The sequence below is a fragment of the Carassius auratus genome, chromosome 47, assembly GCF_003368295.1.
Source record: "Carassius auratus strain Wakin chromosome 47, ASM336829v1, whole genome shotgun sequence".
In the NCBI taxonomy this organism is placed as follows: domain Eukaryota; kingdom Metazoa; phylum Chordata; class Actinopteri; order Cypriniformes; family Cyprinidae; genus Carassius; species Carassius auratus.
The window spans coordinates 10,728,930-10,748,154 of record NC_039289.1 but is presented as its reverse complement, the minus strand read 5'-3'; the positions used below and the strand labels follow the sequence as shown (position 1 = coordinate 10,748,154).

The following is a 19,225-nucleotide window of genomic DNA, read 5'->3' as shown; positions in this document are numbered from 1 at the left end:
CAGATTTACAAGAAAATTTCACTTTTTCTGTAATTTCTGCAATTATTACATAGCTTCTTGCTAATTTACGATACTTTCAAATCGTGATGTCTTGTGAGCGGTGCTAAAAGTGCATCCAGTTTTATCCGAAACATACGAAAGTTAATCTGGCAGTGTTTTATTACGATGGTTGTTTTTTGGTATCGCAACAGTTCTTACGCATTACTCTTGAAAAAAAATATAACACTACACTAAACCTGAGCCTAAACCTAATCAATAGTGTTAACAAGAGCAAAAATGAGATAAAATCACAAGTTTTACAAGTCTTTTATCGTGACTCGTGTTTCTTGGATTTGGAAGACTTGAAGAGCCTGTGCCCAATAATGTTTCACTATGCAAAAGTATGTTAATAAATGTCAATAAATCTTTATTTTGGAGTTGTAGTGTGCTGACTTTCTTTTTCCTTTCTGTGCAGAGTGATTACAAATTGTAGTCCATTACTGATTACAGATTACATGATGAAAATTGTGGTTAGTGACGTAATCTAGGTTTCTCATTTTAGGTTATGTATTCTGACTACTTTTTAGATTCAGAATACTTTTAGATTACTTTTGACCAAAATTGTTATAAACTAGTGTCCCCTCCCCCACCCAAATTCATAAGCATGGATGACAGAATTATTTGTGTGACATTTACATCGCCATTTTATATTGTGAAAATCTGTTATTACCCAGCACTGTTTCTATGTCAGAGAAGAACCAAAATTTATTATTTTTTTCATGCATTATGGTTAAAGGGGGGGTGAAATGCTCGTTTTCACTCAATATCCTGTTAATCTTGAGTACCTATAGAGTAGTACTGCATCCTTCATAACTCCAAAAAGTCTTTATTTTTATTATATTCATAAGAGAAAGATAGTCTGTACCGATTTTTCCTGGAAAAACACGAGCGCCTAGAGGCGTGACGTGTGGGCGGAGCTAAAGAATCACGAGCGCCAGCTTTTGCGTTGAGAGCGTTTGGAAGCTGTGACATTACCGTGAGAAAAAAAACATCCAAAACAAACCATGGCTAACAGTCAGATTCAGCGTATATTTATGATCCAGAATCAGATCCAGAGGCTGAAATTTAACAAAAGCTGCATCAGCAACGACGTCTCTATAACCCCTTTCACACTGCACGTTGGACCCGCAATATTCCCGTAACATTGCCTGGTCACCTTCTGTGTGAAAGCAACCACGTCCCGGAATTGATTACCGAATCGAACCCGGGTCGGGGACATAGTAACATTGCGGTAATCGATCCGGAACGAGCGCTGTGTGAACAAAAGCCAGATCTAATTCCGTGTCGAAGTGATGAGGTGCGTTATCGCGCGACTTTTTTACCGGCTGTTTTGAAGGAAGATCAACATTCCGCGACGAAAACACATGTGCAAACTGTAATGAAGCAGAGATCAGTTAGTTCCTCACTTTCCGCGCTGACGCCGAGATCGTTTGCTTGCTTCAGTTAAAGTATAATGTGCCAAGCGTTGTCGACTCGTACATTACACGTCACGCGCTTATGTCACGTGTCGTTAAGGGATCTTCAAGGGTTGTGTGTGAAAGCACGCACATATACCGGGTCATCACTGGCAGTGTGAAAGTGCCAAATCTAGCGACCAGGGAACAATTACAGGAACACTTTACCCCTGTATTTGCCGGAATGGCAGTGTGAAAGGGGCTTATGTGGTATGTACTGAAACTATATTTGCTTAGCGGATTTGGAAAATGACTAAGTTCCACTTTGTCGTCTTTTTTTTTTTTTTAAAGCTCTACATGTGGAAAGTGCAGTTTGATGACAACATCACATGTTGTTTACTTGATGTGCTTACGAGCCGATAGCTAAGTTAACAACACAGAGATATTTGAAGCAGTTTTACTCACCGCCTGCAGTTCCAACACACGATCGTGACCCTTTTTCGTTGGGACTGCATTATCCCCCCCCTAAAGTGTTTTAAGGTCATAACTTAGTATTGTGCAGTCATTCATCTTTAATCTATTTATGATCGACTCATGATTTGTGAGTAAAGGAATGAAAGTTGATGTTTTTCTGCCACTACTGGTCATTTTATCTGGAAACTGCATTGAATTGTACATTTAGGTACATCTTTTAATTTTGCCATTTTGTTTTTTCTAAGATGTTATGTCACGCTGCTCCGAGTACAGTTCTGTTTGGTGCTACTAGCAGCGCAGAAATCCCACGCTTAGCCTTTACACCCCAATAACATGATACTAATTTTTACCTCAGAGACGGAGGTGTCTTGGACACATATATCTGATTAGCCGTATCCTGACACGCCTGTCTAGACCTCTGAACCCTGCGTTCCTTGCCATCACATATCACTCCACCTGGAGTAGAGATACTAGCACCCCCTCTGGCTGGACGACCCTTGAGGTCCCGGGATGTCAGAGAGCCAGGCGGGGATCCTTACCTCTCGGTATGGGGCTCTCGCTCTGTTTTCTCATCCTTTCAAATTAACTGCACTGGAACTCTTCAAGGCCAAAGAGCCAAAGTTAAATCAAGTGAAGATTATAGAGGACTGCGCATCAGCTGAGATTAAAAAACACTTTTAATATAAATAAGCGTTATATATATAAATATATATATATATATATATATATGTGTGTGTGTGTGTGTGTGTGTGTGTGTGTGTGTGTGTGTGTGTATATATATATATATATATATATATTGTTTGGCTGTTCACAGAGTGCTGTATCAAATTATGTTCATAGAATGTTGACTGGAAGGAAACGTGTGGTAGGAAAAGGTACACACACAACAGGGATGACCACAGCCTTGGGAGAGATTTGGGAAGATTGTCAGGAAAAGCTGATTCAAGAACTTGGGAGAGCTTCACAAGGAGAGGACTGAAGTGGCAGTCAGCACATCAAGAGTCATCACACTCAGACGTCTTCAGGAAAAGAGCTACAGCTGAACCAGAAACAAAGTCAGAAGCATTTCACCTGGGGTAAGGAGAAAAAGAACTGGACTGTTGATCAGTGGTCCACAGTCCTCTTTTCAGATGAAAGTTAATTTAGCATTTCATTTTGGAAAACAAGGTCTGGAGGGAGACTGGAGAGGTCAAGCACACATGTTTAGTGATGCTCTCTTTTTTTATTATGACGGTTGACCTGCGGTGTTTCATCGCCTGCAAATTGCTCTCAAAGGTTTAGCAGAGGGATTTCTAAGCTATCGGTAATTGGTTTTAATTAATGTGGTCTCAGGTTCTGTCATGTGAGGCAAAACAGAGTCCTCTTACTTTCCTAATGAACAGCATTCGCAGACAACAACAGGAATGGCCTCTCTAATTTTCATCCCTCGCTGCTGTAAATATAAGCCTCAAGTGCCATGGGAAAATACTAATGTACAAAAGAGTCTCTCTGGAAATACTTTGGTTAATTCCACTGGAGTACCTTATAATCATGGCCGGAAGAAATCTGCAGACGCTTTTGGGGGATTTTTTATTGATTTTGGGGTAATTTGTGGAATGGATTTAAATGTGGCAGAATGTGTTAAGCGAAAGTGAAAGTGAAGTTGCATTCAGCCAAGTATGGTGACCCATACTCAGAATTTGTGCTCTGCATTTAACCCATCCGAAATGCACACACACAGAGCAGTGAACACACACACACCCGGAGCAGTGGGCAGCCATTTATGCTGCGGCGCCCGGGGAGCAGTTGGGGGTTCGATGCCTTGCTCAAGGGCACCTAAGTCATGGTATTGAAGGTGGAGAGAGAGCTGTTCATGCACTCCCCCCACCCACAATTCCTGCCGGCCAGGGACTCGAACTCACAACCCTTCAATTGGGAGTCCAACGCTCTAACCATTAGGCCACGAGTTCACTAAACCAATCAGTGACAACAGTAGTTATTTTAATATTACTTATTCCATAAGCTTAACTATTAATAAATATATTTACATTTAAAACTTAAAAAAATGGTTAGTTGAACCATCTCTTTCAGACACATCAACAAAATAATTAATAGATAATCTCTATATTAATTAATAATTATTAATTGTAATTATTATGTAAGCTTTATTATTAATTAATATTAATATATAAATAATAATAAAACATAATAGAAAAACTTTGGAAAAATAAGTCCCTTTCAGATATGTCAACAAAATAATTAATATTAAACTCAATATTATTTTGAATGTTAATTATTCCAAAAGCTTAATTATTAAATAATATATTAATGTCAACAAAACAACTGATACTATTATAAATGAATTAATAATTATATATTATTTTATGCTTAATCATAAATATCTAAAAAAAATCAAGCTTAATTAATATTTGAAATTAATTAAGAAATAATTCATAAATAATAAGTTGTTTGTTTTTGTTTTTGCTGTTCAATTTAATGATGCTAGTGGTGAAAAAGGCTCATACAGAAATATATAAAAGTGGCAGATGATTTCCACTTGTGTATAAATACTACACATGTTTCGTACTGGGACTGGTCCTCAAACACGAACCCATCAAAGAACGAATACTCAAACAAATCCTCTCAGCGTAACAATAATGTGTTCCAACTATAGCATACTAAAAGAACAGACAAAAAGACAAAATAAGTATGTGATTTCAAAAAAACTGGCTCCACTGGCAGTGAGTGTTAGTACTTGAGGTAGCTCTGTGGGGAAACATGACAGTGGTGTGAGATCCAATGCCTGGATTGAGGTCCCTTGGACCACCAGGGAGGAAAACACATGATAAGTCTGTATCATCCACTGAACCGGAGTTTGTTGACATTGTGAGTGAAGTCGTCAGACATTTAAGGAGCGTCACACATGAATCAAGATAATTGTTATCAATGACAAAATTATGAGATAATTAAAGAGGAGCTTGAATGATGAAAGACATTTATGTCTGCATGCATTAGAGAAAACAAAGTCATTTCACTCTCCCTCATGTTGATCTAAACGTGTATGACTTTCTTCTGTTAAACACAGAAAGAGATACTTTAAAGGAATAGTTCACCCAAACATGAAATATTGATAAACATTTACTCACCTTCAGGCCATACAAAATGTAGATGAGTTTGTTTGTTCATTAGTACGAGTTTGTAGAAATGTAGCATTAGATTATTTGCTCACTAATGGATGTTCTGCACAGTGAATGGGTGCCGTCATAATGAGAGTCCAAACAGCTGATAAAAACATCACAAGTAATCCACACAACTCCAATCCATCAGTTAATGTCTTGTGATGTGAAAAGATGCATGTTTTTTTAATGAAAAAATCCACCAAGGTGTTTTTAACTTCAAAATGTTGCTTCTTGCCAAAATTACAGTCCAGGATTTTCCCCCCCATGCAGTTATAATGGATCAGACTTAAATATATATATATAACCCATAGATTTATACTGTATATACCGTATTAAGTGGGTAAAGTGATGAAAAAAAGCTATATTTGTTTATTTGTCGAATAAAGCAGGTGTGTAAAATTTATGAAATAATCCAGCAAGAATAAAACATTTTACATTCGTAATCCAAGGAAAAGTCAAATATTTTATTAATACATTAATTAAGTTTTATTTAACTTTAAATGTATTATTAAGTTTTTATTATTATTTAAGTTTTTTTTATTCTTTATTATAATTTTTTGACAGTTGAAGTGACCTTTAATAACTTCTCAATATATATTCAAAAAATATATATTTTAAAGTTTACTAGAAGAAATAGTTTACACTCCATGAAAGCGTGTTCGCACTGATATCGACTTCAAATGTGATGTGAGAATGATTTTACCAGGATTTTACATGTTTTATTTACACAGACTTATTTTAGTAAATACTTTTTAACTGAAACGTAAGCCAAACATTTTGATTTCTCTCTGGTATTTGTGTTTTTGTTCAAAGCAGGTTGTTAACATACATACCCGTTATTACACAACAGCCTTTGCTGTGAAGCCTTTGTTTTGTATCCAAATCAAGGATGAGCATGTTTTTGTGTCTTTGTCTTTACAATAAAACAAACAGGTATTAAGTCCAGCAGGTGTTGTCTTGCATTCTTTCTTCTCAGACTAAACAAAAAACAAAGCAGCATAATGGTTCTAGACAGTAATGTTAACAAACTTCCTTTAACCACTCTGTTGTAAAACTCCCAATATAGACAAGAGATGAGTTTTATTAGAGAGAAACAGTGGACACCCACTCTTCCCTGGGTGCCAGAAGTATTTTTCCAGTTCTCCATGGACATTTAAGGGAATCACAGGGATGAATCACAACATTAAGAGTGCAAGACTATATACTTCATGCCTTTTATGGAAAATGAAGTGCTCATCCTTTGAAGAAATGATGCAACTTTAAGTTGAATACACTAAAACTATTTAAATATATGCAAATATATAACTTTATTTGTTTAATGTAAAGAGACTCAGTTATATTCTTAATGAAACTGGATAGTCACTATTATTTTCAATGGGAACAGCACCTGGTTGCCAGAAATTCACCTTAAAACATAAATAAATGACAATGTTTCAGGTATTATGGGATGTCATATTGGTGCCTGGATTATATATATATATATAAGTTATTATATATACAATTATATTATATATAATGCAATGCAATGTTACATTTTCACCATATATGACTTTAACCAATTAACATGTTTTTACAATAGCATTTTTACAGTATTTTACTGTAAAAATTACTATTTTTGTACATATTAATTTAGTAATTCATCAGGAATGAAGCACAATTTTTATTTATGTAGCTAAAACAACATAGTATCTATATAATAGTGTAATGTTATTTCAGTATTATTGAGTTACTATTATAGTTTTTACTAATAATAGTAATAATTTGAATCAGTTTTTATTTTTATAGTTTATAGTGCATTTTTATATTAGTTACCACTTCAGTAATTTTGACAGTAATAGTAGCTTGTTTATATGTATGTCTATATAGATTTCTTTAGTTTATGTTTCCATTTATGTTTTGTGTTTTTTTTTTCAGTTTGGGCGCTATCATACAAACGCAATGCGGTTCAGGTGTTTTTGCTATTTTCAGCCAGACACAGTTCTCATTTTACCGTCCTGTGCCACATTGTTTAAATAGCAAATGCATTTGTGCCAATTTCTGCGCCCATGGGCGTGCTGATTCAGGCACATTGTTGGTGCGTTGCTAGCTGAAAATAGACTTCGCCATAGACCAACTCAAACTTGGTCTAAAGTCTGCCGCAATATTTTTTCTTTGTTATTTAAAGAGCGCGTTAGTAATATTCGCCTATAGGTAGGTGCATAACGCATGTACAGTTTGCTTATTACACACACAGGGTCGAGCAGTGGCACACAAACATAAAAAAATTAAATTTGGCCATGTAAATAGTGAATCCGCCATGGCGCGAGTGCAACTGACTCTTAAAGGGAATGGAAGATGAAACACTGATTGGTTTATTGCACGTTACGCCCAAAAAACACCCATTACTCATTAATAGAACAGGGACAACCCGTTTAGACCATGCGCCCAGGCACGCCAACCGTTTCCCAATCTAGCCAACATGGATTCGGACACATCCTGAGTGCCCCTGCGCCGTACGCTTTAGACCATGCACTTAGATCATTAAAATAGCGCCCTATATGTCTTAAATGGGTCATATGATGCGATTTTAAGTTTTCGTTTCTCTTTGGAGTGTTACATGTTGTTTGTGAATTGATAAGATCCCTAATGTTGCAAAGACTAAAGTCTCAAACCCAAAGAGATATTTTTTTATAAAAGTTAAGTCTCGTCCACGTCCTCCAAAAATGCGTCGTTTAAACATTTATTCTCGCTGTAGTATTGTTGCCGCAGCCGCCATATCATGAAGACGCTGTGTGTTTAGTGTGAAAGCGAAACTACGTTGAGACGACTAGAAATCAGTGGTTAACAGTTCAAACCAAATATTCAGATGTGTGCAATGAATTTAAGGAGGATGAAGACCTTTCCCTGGGAGAGTAGCCTACATTGCCGGTGTTCTGACAAATAATGCTGACTCACAGTCTGTAAGTACGTTTCCATATTTAAAGAATTTGCCACTGACGATTCAAACGTGATTTGAGCAGTGTAGAGCCGCGCTTGTTGTTTCTCTGATCACAAATAAAGACATGTTTTTATGTCTACACACGGCACGATGCAATGCAAGCATAAAAAGACAGTATAAGCCTTTATAATGCGTTTTTCGATCTTAAATTACATAAATACATTGCGTTACACCAAATACACCAAATAATGTAATTTTTTTAGCACTGTCATGCTGTATGACCCCTTTAACATAAAATGTAAATCAATTAAAATCAGAAGTGCTAGCTTGGCAACTAGCTGAAATAAAATTTTATTTTTCTTGTATTTCCGTCCTGTACTTTTGGCAAATGTAAAGTGTAAACAATATGAATACAAATACCTACAGTACAAATTTGAATGCAATCAGGCTTTTTTACATTGCTGTCGTAAAATCTTGAGAGAAAATCTCCTACATGGATACCAATAATGGGAAAATAGTCATCATCCTATGCCCAGCAGGTTCATGCGTTTTAAAGGCTGTTCTCCATCCCAAGGTCATGCAAGTGTGAAGTACCCTGCTGTTTAGTTGTCCTCACAATTGATATCAGGAATGGCTCCTTGGAAAGAAGGAAATGAGGTGGGATTCTGCACATTGTGTTTCAGATTTTCTATTCCACTATTCCACCGCCAATGGCACACTGATTATGAGTAATGGTTTTTCATTCAGATCCTCTAGGGAACATAACAAAACCATCTAGACGGTTGTTTTCCCAGTTTTGAGGGATGTGCAACATGTATTGTTTGACTCCCTCTCAAACTAAAATCTGTCTGGAGTGAACACCACAGCAGGATTCCTGAACTGGGACGATTCTTCCCATTCCCTCAGCCAAGCTGAAATATTTGTCTAACTCTATTTTCAAACATTTCAGTTTCACATCTCACATGCTGGATATTCCCCCGCTCTTAAGAATACACAGACGAACAGCGGTTTGTTTTAATGTGGTGAGATGTAAAGGGCCTGACAGTAAATCACTTACAGTTGCACATGTTGATTTAAAACCTCCATCAGTAGGACGTAAATTGACAGATTACTAATCGTAGATTTTTTCCAATCTTTTCCCACTGCTTCACGATTCAAAGATAAGAATGGAGCATTTCCGACAGACATTAACAGAGTTCAGACTCTTTCTCAGATGCTTTGTGGTGATTTTAGACGTCATTTTGGGTGCGGGAAAAGGAATCTGTTGCCTCTGATGCAAAACTGAATTGCTCAGAATGGCCCCCAATAGACAATCCCAGATTAAGTGTGCTGAAATTGTTCCATGTTTATATGCAGTTTACGTCCAATGGGCATCCTGGATGTTGATAGGAAACAGAAACATTCAGTGAGTAACTAGACAAACAATTTTCCTTGACACTACTTTCCAAGACATAGTTTTGATTTATGACTTATTATTCTTCCCTGTAGTATCAAGAGATGAAGAAAGAAAAAGAAAGATAAAGAATAATTTCAAATTAAATTGGTTGTAAATCAGTATGTTTTAATGTGTTTTTATAAAGCATTCAGATTTACTGTATGAAGGTACAAGTTTGAGATTAATTTCAATCAAATTTTCTCAAACTACGCATTTTTTTAAATAAAAAAAACGCACAAATTTGACAAATCATTCTTAATCCTAATATTGACACTCATGTTATGTTTTGTTTTACCATTTGTTTTTATTTTTCGCTTTGTTGTCTTGTTTTGTTTTGCTTTCTTGTTTTTTGCTTTGTTAATGTTTTATTATGCTTTATTGTTTTTCTGTTTTTCTTTTCTGTTTTCTTTTGCTCTACTTTCCTGTTTTGCTTTGTTTTGTTTTGCTCGTTTTCTAGTTTTCTGTGGTTTAGTTTTGCTTTACCTTCTTGTTTTGTTTTGAACATTCAAACTCCATTTAAACATCTTTGTTGTACTTTAGGTCTAACAACAATTTAATGCTCTTGGCAGACGTTACACCTACAAAGAAATTTAAGACTACAGTATGAAATGTTCAGCATGCACATTTCAACAACGATGACATGATGTGCATACTGAATTGTTGCTGTAATTAATAAAAATACCAATAATATAGTAATAAAGTAGAATAATAGATGTTGTATGTATATTGTTGACTAACTGTCACACATATAGACTCTAATACACATCTGAGAAGGAAGGAACCTTAATTTATTATAACCTAAATTTGACTTATTGTTTCTTGCTGGTAAATATTTAAAAGAAACAAATGCGTGAAGTATTGCTGGAATGTTGCAAACAATGACGCCTAGTAAATATAACACTCATTCATCAATGCTGTATTTCTGAAAATCCAGAACCCTGGACAAGATGTGGCAGATATTTTACCTTTTTAAATATTATTATAACTTCTGGCCTTTCAAGGCACCCCATCACATCACGCCTTAAGGCAGAAGTGTCCGATAGCCCTGGATCCTGTCAGACTGAAAACAGCTGAAGTGGACAGAACATCTGTCTCTCTTCATCCTGGTGCCAGACGCAGGTATTTTACGGGTGAGGAGTGCAGAGATGGGCTGGTATGTGAAGGAGAGGGGCTTTCCCTGGTCTGTTGATGACTGATTTCAGTGCCGAACTGGACTCGAGGAGCACAATGTGATGTTCAAGATCACTGGGGTACTGCTGTGGGAGTTGTAGGGGTGGACGGTTGAAAGATCTCACGCACGAGGGGCAAAACATTGAACCATGTGTCACGGCTAAGCTTGGTCATTTGGTGATGAAGCAAACCAGAGTTTCCAACACTGCCTAAAGGGTTCATCTGTTAAAGAGTGAGGGAGATATTCTCCACCTGAGTGCTCACATGAATCGCAATTGGCCTACTGCCACACTTACATTGAAATAATACGAGTACTAGAAGATTATTAAAAATATGCATACATTTTCATCGTTGTCAAAGTATTAACTGAAAAATTCATAAGCAAAATGTTGGATTTTGATAAATGGGTGTTTATTAATTTATTTAATCATATATTTGTATTATTATTTTATGTTATAATTATTTATTATGTATTATTTTTATTTAGCAATTTTATATTTTAGTATTAATTTATTTTATTTTACTTTTTGTAAACACGCACGCACACAGTATATATATATATAAAATGTGTTTATTTAGGATACAGAAAATGCCATTAGGCTTAACATACAAAGTATTATATTCCATCATTTCCATTACACAAATAAATACAGTAAATCAACTGAGATGTAACTGAAATGTCATTTTCAAGATTTTTTTTTTTTTTTTTTAAATGTTCTTCAAAAATGTTTCACGCATGCACAACTGTTTTCAACACTGATACTACTCAGAAATGTTTCTCGAACAGCAAATCCGCTTTTCTTTTTTGGATTTTCTCCAGGTTTTGATAAGTTGAGAATGAGTTCATAAGCAATTAACAGCCTACATACAAGTTTACATTCATATTACAATGATCTCAAAGAGCTTTATGAATGTCTTTCCACTTAACTTCTACATTAAACAAATAAAGCACATCACAACAAAAGAACAAATGACTTTAAATAAAAGCACATGGAACGTTTTTGCCTTTGCAATGGCATTTGTAAGCAGGGTGGAGGTCCACATACTCATTCAACCTTGACACCTTCCTAACATGCTCAGATAACCTCCCAGCCCTCTAGCGCTCGACACATCCCTCGCCATCTGCTCCATATTATATTGCAGAGAAACTGTAATCCTTCCTGAAAACCTAAATGAGCTAAACAATGTCGTCCTCAAAATCGAGGCGGACGCTTTCATGTAAACTATCCTTTCTTAACTACAAAATCTGCTGGCATGGGTTGTGTTTATGCCCCTGAAGCTCCCTAGTGCAACGGCCTGAATCTACTTCAGCTCACTCACTGAATGATTCCCAACGAACATGAGACCCTTTGACTGCTGTTTCTTTAAATTGTGGATTTTGGCGTTATGAGACGACTAATGAATTGTGAACAGTTCAGTGTGCCTGCACTCAATGGCAGCGCTTTGCAAACAATAGGGCTGATTTTGAATGCGTTTGGTGGTAAAGCGTTGAGCGGGTGTCTTTGTGCGTGTTAAATGGGAGGTTTGGTGGCTTGTTTTTCTGCTGGTTGAACCCAGTGTTGTTTGCTCACTGGGAAGCAGATCTTTTCACAGCTCGCTACGGATCTTAGTGTGCCAACCGACCCTTTTCATTCACATTGAGACTTTCAATGAATAAGTCATTTTCTGCATCTCTCTTAGTACAAGTTGAGTTTGGCAGCTCATTTCTGAATAGTTTTAATGGGCCAGTTAGGGCAGGATGGTACATGCGACGCCATTGGAGACCACTATATATATATGCAATATATATGAACATGGATCAGCCAATCAGATCCATGTTCACATATTTCCAATCCTGTATGATTTCATGCAATTGATTTCATGCGTTTATTTTTTATATATCTCTATTTAACATGTGAGGTCCAGACAGAAAAGTGTCCCAGCAGAAGATAGGAGCTCTTTGACAGTATTTTCAATTGTCTAAAGCAGCATTAGTCAGCTTTTCCCGGTCAGGGTTGTAAATGAGGTCATTTTTTTCGAATGTGACCCTCTAGTTTTTCATCATTCTTTCCATTTTAGAGAAACGTGTCCAGGGAAGCAGGCTTTAAATCTGGAGTGAGCTGGCATTTCTCTCTTGTTGTTCATGTTGCGTGTTTTTTTTTTCGCCTGGAAGTACTTCCTTTTCCCCGAAGCTTGATGTTTTTCCCAAAGTTAGTGTTTGTTCGTTGTCTTTCCTCAAAAGCCGATGACTAACTGTTGTCTGAAACAGGTCAAGCTACAGGCAGATTTCATCTGTTATTACCACATGTTCTTCCTCGTTAATATTCACAATACTTCACTTTCTTTACAATTATGCGTTTGGAATCCCAAATGCTTTCATCCCGGGGTGTCCATGTGCGCCATTCATGCCTAAAACCTCCAAAGCAGTTTGACCAATGACATGCAGGTTTTGTTCATAATTGACCAATTGTGGGGCTGATTTGTTTTATTCTATATATCAGCCTTTAAAAAGTAATGGAGACATGTTAACTGTCTAATATAATAACGTGGACCAGATGCTGATAGTCAAAAGTATGTCTGCAGCGTTACTGACTCTAGAAGCGGCACATAATAGACCACGAACCTCAAAAGAGTCATTAATTATGTCTGAAACCAAATCCCACTCGTTCTATAATAACCAAAGCCACAGAAGGGACCTTTTTAATACAGCATAACTCAAAAATGCTTTCACAAACTATATTCATATCTTCTAAATAGAGACATAAAGAATACCGAAAGTACTCTAATAAATAATATGCCTATATCAGTATCTGCCAGACGATCCCCACCTTGCATAGCTCACTCATAGTTGTTGTTGTGCCAGGAATGATATGTTTTCTTTCGCTTTCTCTGGGAGATTAATAGGTTTGAGTCAACAAATGGAGCTAATAAGAGTCCCTGATCTCTCCTTGAGCACGTGTACTCCAGCCAACACAGTAAATGCAGAAATCACATTCGCTGAATCAACCCAGAGGCCACTTAAAGGAATGGTTCACCTAATCGGTGATAATGTAGGCCTACTGATCCTCAGGCCACCCAAGATATAGACGAGTTTGTGTCTTTATCATAACAGATTTATAGAAATGTAGCATTTTATCACTTGCTCATCAATGGATCCTCTGCAGTGAATGGGTGCCGTCAGAACGAGAGTTCAAATAGCTGATAAAATACATCACAATAATCCACACCAATCCCGTCCATCAGTTAAAGTCTTGTGAAGTGAAAAAGCTTCATGTTTTGTAAGAAACAAATCAATCATTATGGTGTTTTTAACTTCCAACCATTGCTTCCGCCTGAAAGTCCTCCATCCGTAATAATGTTTTCTCCGGTGATAAAGTCTCGTCAGAATCAGGAGCGAAATGTACACAGATCAAGAACCGTTTACAAGTGAAAACAGTCCAAAACAGCTCTAAACAAATATGTGGTGTGGATTGCTGTGATGTTTTTATCAGATGTTTGGACTCTCTTTCTGACGGCACCCATTCACTGAAGAGTACCCATCGCTGAGCAAGTGATTTAATGTCACATTTCTCCAAATCTGATGAAGAAACAAACTAAATTTTGGGTGAACTATATCTTGAAACCAGAATGAATTCCAGCCATCGGTTGTCTGATAAACACATCTGATTCTCATGTTGAAATGTTAATAAATTTGACGATAAATCAGCGAGCCGAAGGGAGCATTTGGTTTCCGTCACTCGAAGAACTTGAATAGAGTTATTATGTCTGAGTAACAGCGTAATGAGCTTAGATTTTGCGGTGATGAATGGAGCAATAAAAAAAGCCTATCTTCATTTTGCATATGTTTGAGCTCAAGCCCATTTTTTCATGTCGAAACCGTCCCCAGGGGTCCTCTCGCGAATCTAAGTGGTGCAACATACAATACTCTCATCATGGGAACGTGCTTCCCCTGAGCACCAACACAAAAACTGCTGCTGTTTCAATGAGTCCGCCAATTGTTGGACTTTCTATACCGCGTGTCGTACGAAAGTTGCTAACAGACAAATGAAATCCATTCCGCTGGACTGAACTCTTGCGTGTCCGTTGACAGTGTTTAGCGGTTAGCATTTACAGGAGAAAGCCTCTCGAGTGTTTCGCATGCAATCTGTTCAAGTAGAGTGACCTCTTAAAGCAAAGAAAATAAAGATCAGGGGAACTGATTAGCCATGGGAACTTTTCTCGAAACAATGCTCCGGTTTCCTTCTCCGCGTGAAGCTAGTTCTCGGCACGCCGCTCACAAACTCTTGAAGGTTTCGGGTTTCTAGTTTTGAAGTAGCATCTGTTGTGGCTCCAGATTTGAGCGCTTGCTGAAACAGTTTTGACTTGAGGAGGCTGTAAAGCCCATTGGGCAATGCTAGCGTTCTTCAGTCTGATGGATGTGGCATATTCTGTTTTCTATTTAGAAAAGATGATAAGAACGGGGTTAATGTCATTGTGCAAGAATGTCATCTGGAGCTTTCCCTTCCATAAGAGTCAAATCATCTGGTATCTTCATCTAACATATTGCTGTTTAGAAGTCTCTTTGTCAAAGTCATTTAGTTTTTTTTTACTCAAATCTTGGATTGCAACTTGGAATCTTTATTATTATTTAACATTTATATTAATATTTTCATTTTTTTTATATAATATAACAATTGTATGAATGTTAAATGTTAACTTTAAATATATAAATAAATATATATCAATATTTTCCCATTATATATTGTGAAATTGTTAAATTGCTGTCAAATATTGATTAGTATCTGATTACAGAAACAACTACGATGTGCTTTAAAATCATTACACAAATTAAAATTCTGATTAAAACATACAATTATTGTTCAACAAAATATAGTCCAAGTCTAGATTATTATAGATGAATGACTTGTAGAATAAAAAATAAATCAATGTCAAAAAAAATATAAAAAACAATAATTTAGAAATACAATTATATATATATATATATATATATATATATATATATATATATATATATATATATATATATATATATTGCATCAGATTTCAGAAACAAAATAAGTTGAGTGATATTTCATGTTATTACTACATTATTACATTATATATATATAATTTTTAAATGCTCGCATCTGTTTGTTATTTTTCCAGTACTAAAAGGTGATGTCATTTAATATTGTAACAGAATATCTCACTGTTAAGCGTCTTAAATCATTATAAAAGTTAAATTATAATGTAATATTAGAACAGCAGTAACAACAATGTAATAAAAGACACAACTGCAAATATTTGTTTATTTATAAAGGGATTAAAATTCTAATCTATTCTATAATATTATATATCAATTAGAATCAGGTTACAGAAACATACAATATTCCTATAACGACGGATACTTATTTTCAGTCGCCATGCTCTTATCTGTTTGTTGTTTCTCCAGCATTACGAAGGTGATGTGAGAGAGAAGACATCCTGTACGGTCAGACTGCAGGAAGCTGGAGATGAGGATTGTGGGATTGTGGAGGACTGGGCGATACAGTCCCCAGCTGGTGTTTCTGCTCCACTCGCTGCTGGCTCTTCTACAGCCCAGTAAAGCTGGACACCAGAATATACCACGACTCCAGCTCTCGCATGCAGGTCAGAGCTCACTCTCCTACTGTACAGACTGATTTGACTTTCACTTTCAGAGAGACAGTGATGAAATAATGTCTGCAACACTAATAGTTACGCCCTCTGAGTCTCTATGCTGTGGTAATCTGAAAATGTTCAGCTCAATCTTCCCTGTTTTTGCTTATTTGCGTTTAGCCGTGAGGACATCAGCCGGGTCGAGCTGTTTTGATAGACATAATGAAACAAGGGAAGAGTGCTGTTAACCTCTGCCTAATGGCTGTTAACCTTTTTTGTTTTTATGCAAGTTTAATTTAAATAATGATACAACATAATATTGTACTGTATCCTAACTATCATTAAAATGTTATAAAATAATGATGTAATATGAGAACAACAACAGCAATGTGATAAAAGATGCCACTGTAAATAATTGTTTATTGATGATTGATGATGATTAAAATATAAAATGATTCCTCAACATATTTTAGTCCATTATTAGGGAATTGTAGAAACTTAAAAGTAAAAAGTAAAAATAAAATATGAATAAAATGATAACATATAAGAAAATACCAATAATTAATAAGCTTGTTTTTTATATAATGCATAGAATAAATGAAGTATTTACATATATTTTTTATATTCTTAAATATTTATACACTTAAATACTACTTAAAATATTACAATTTAAGTTATTAAATACATAAAACATGTTTTAAAATTCAAAATAATAACTGATCAACTTTTTGATAGATATATATGTAGAAACGTATATATGTAGAAAAGGTAATAAAAAAGTTTACAAATAAAATCGATTTTACTTATATTATGAAGTATTTAATGATGTATTATATAAGTTACATTACTTAAGTGATTAAAAAATAAGCTAATTATTTATTATCCAAAAATACAAATAAAAATGAATATCAGAAGTTTCTGAAATTAAAAAATGCTATGATGCTGTATGATAATCAAACCTCTTTCCTGTCACTCCCCATTTTTAAGTAATCAAATAAAAATGTAATAATTATTAAATTAAATATAATACCATTAAATGTGATAATAATTAAAAAAATAATATAATAAATATAATTAATAGATTAATATAATTTAATACATTCATATTAATAGATTTTACCCAAAAAACACAATTTACACTATGAGAACTGACCACTCCTCCATAACAACATTATCACTGATAAGGATGAAACCTCTGAGCCACATTAGAGATCCTGCCAGTCACCCAGCGATATATCACCGGACTGCTCTGTGACTGTCTGTCCGGACCCCCACGCCACACAGTCACATCCCCTGAGCCGTCTGCCTTTATCAGCACATCACACGCCCCTGTTACTGACCCCTCACACCCTCCCAGGACCTGCGGGATGCGGCCGCTTCCTCTCAGGAAGGCTCTGTATACGGCGGCAACACTGAACCTTATAGTGTAAATGTGCTTCCCATTACATTCAGGGCTGTTAATAGAAAGTGTACATAATCTCAGGGGCGCCATGTGTTTACAGGTGAAGGACGGCAGACATCCCGATGTTGGCATCGAGACGCAAAAGCCAGACGTTATTCATTAATGGAGAGAAGTCACATGGTTTGCTCGGAGGTATCTTAAAGTCTAATTTGAAAGCCAAGCTAAAGAAGACAGGAAATGAGAACAAGTAAACAAAGAAGACTTTTGAAACAGCTGAATGTGGCGGTTTTATTAAGCTTTTGAGGGACATGACGGTTCAGGTTTTGTTTGTGGGGGGAAACTGCAGTTGATCCAACTTACAATAAGCTAACAACCCTTGTCGTAACTATAGAAAAAATCAAATGAGTGAATCCTTTTCTTGAACTGGTTGTAATATCTGCACAACTATACTGACAACAAATGATGGAGTAGCTAATGCATCATCCTAGTATGATAAAGCTGTTTTGTAAAGTCGAATATCTAATTAGACTCAGTCTTATGAATCATTTGAATAGCAGACTAAAACCCATATTATGTGAGAAATCCAGTGTGGAGTACAGTGTGATGCTAGCATTTTTTCATGCTACTGTGTTTATTTATTAAAAAAGTATCTTCTTACTGTAAAATCTGCAAAATACAGTTGATATTCATTTAAATTGTAGTTGATCTATGAAATATATGCTACCATCCAGTGGTGGAAAGAGTACTCAAAATTTGGTTGCACTTTATTTTACAGTACGTGTACTAACATGTACTTATAGTGTACTTACAGTGTATTTATCTAAGAAAGTTCTGGTAACTACATGGGGTAGGGTTAGGTTTAGGGGTAGGTTCAGGGTTAGTACCTAGTTATTACATAGTTATTGTTATTACTATGATAAGTACATAGTATGTACATGAGGAACAGGACTGTAAAATAAAGTGCTACTCAAAATTTGTTCTTAAGCACAGGTACTGTTACAATGCTGAAATAATACTCAATTACAAGTAAATGTACTGGTGCCAAAACAGTACTTAAGTAAAAGTACAAATTACTCTTCTTGAAACTACTCCAAGTACTAGTTTCAAGTTACTTTTTAGCCGGTGATATTTAATAATTTACCAAAAAATATAATTTAATATCAAAGATCCATGTGGATCATTTTTACTTTGAACAAAATCCACTTTTATCTTACCAAGAAATTCCCGAATTTGGTGCTCATGATACAGGAATTTCTAACTTCAATACATTGAAGAAATCAATATTAAAGGGATACTCCATCCCATGATGAAAATTTTGTCATTATTCACTTACCCCCATGTCGTTCCAAACCCGTTAAAGTTTCGTTCATCTACTGAACACAATTTAAGATATTTTGGATACAAACCAGGAGGCTTGAGACTGTCTACAAATAAGTTTACAAATAATTACTACGTCTTATAGTCTGCGCACAAGCAATATCGGAGTGAGGGGACAGGCAGGTCTATTTGAGAGCTCACATCCAGTTTTCTGCGATTACATGGCTGTGTTCTCATGTTACAATAAAGTGCTCACTACAGTCGCACGGGAATGATTACAATTATGTGGAATACCTGCAATACCGTGCGCACATTCAGACTTTG

General features: G+C 35.8%; 1 protein-coding gene across 1 annotated transcript in view; it reads left to right on the top strand.

Moving 5' to 3' along the window:
* The window catches only part of LOC113065088 (semaphorin-3D-like), a 47,004-nt gene that overhangs the window by 3,946 nt on the left and 23,833 nt on the right, over positions 1–19,225 (top strand). The window contains exon 2 of the mRNA XM_026236259.1: positions 15,998–16,194. Within this exon, the coding sequence (XP_026092044.1) occupies positions 16,059–16,194 (136 nt within the window). The 5' untranslated portion in view covers positions 15,998–16,058. The remainder of the gene's footprint in view (positions 1–15,997; positions 16,195–19,225) is intronic.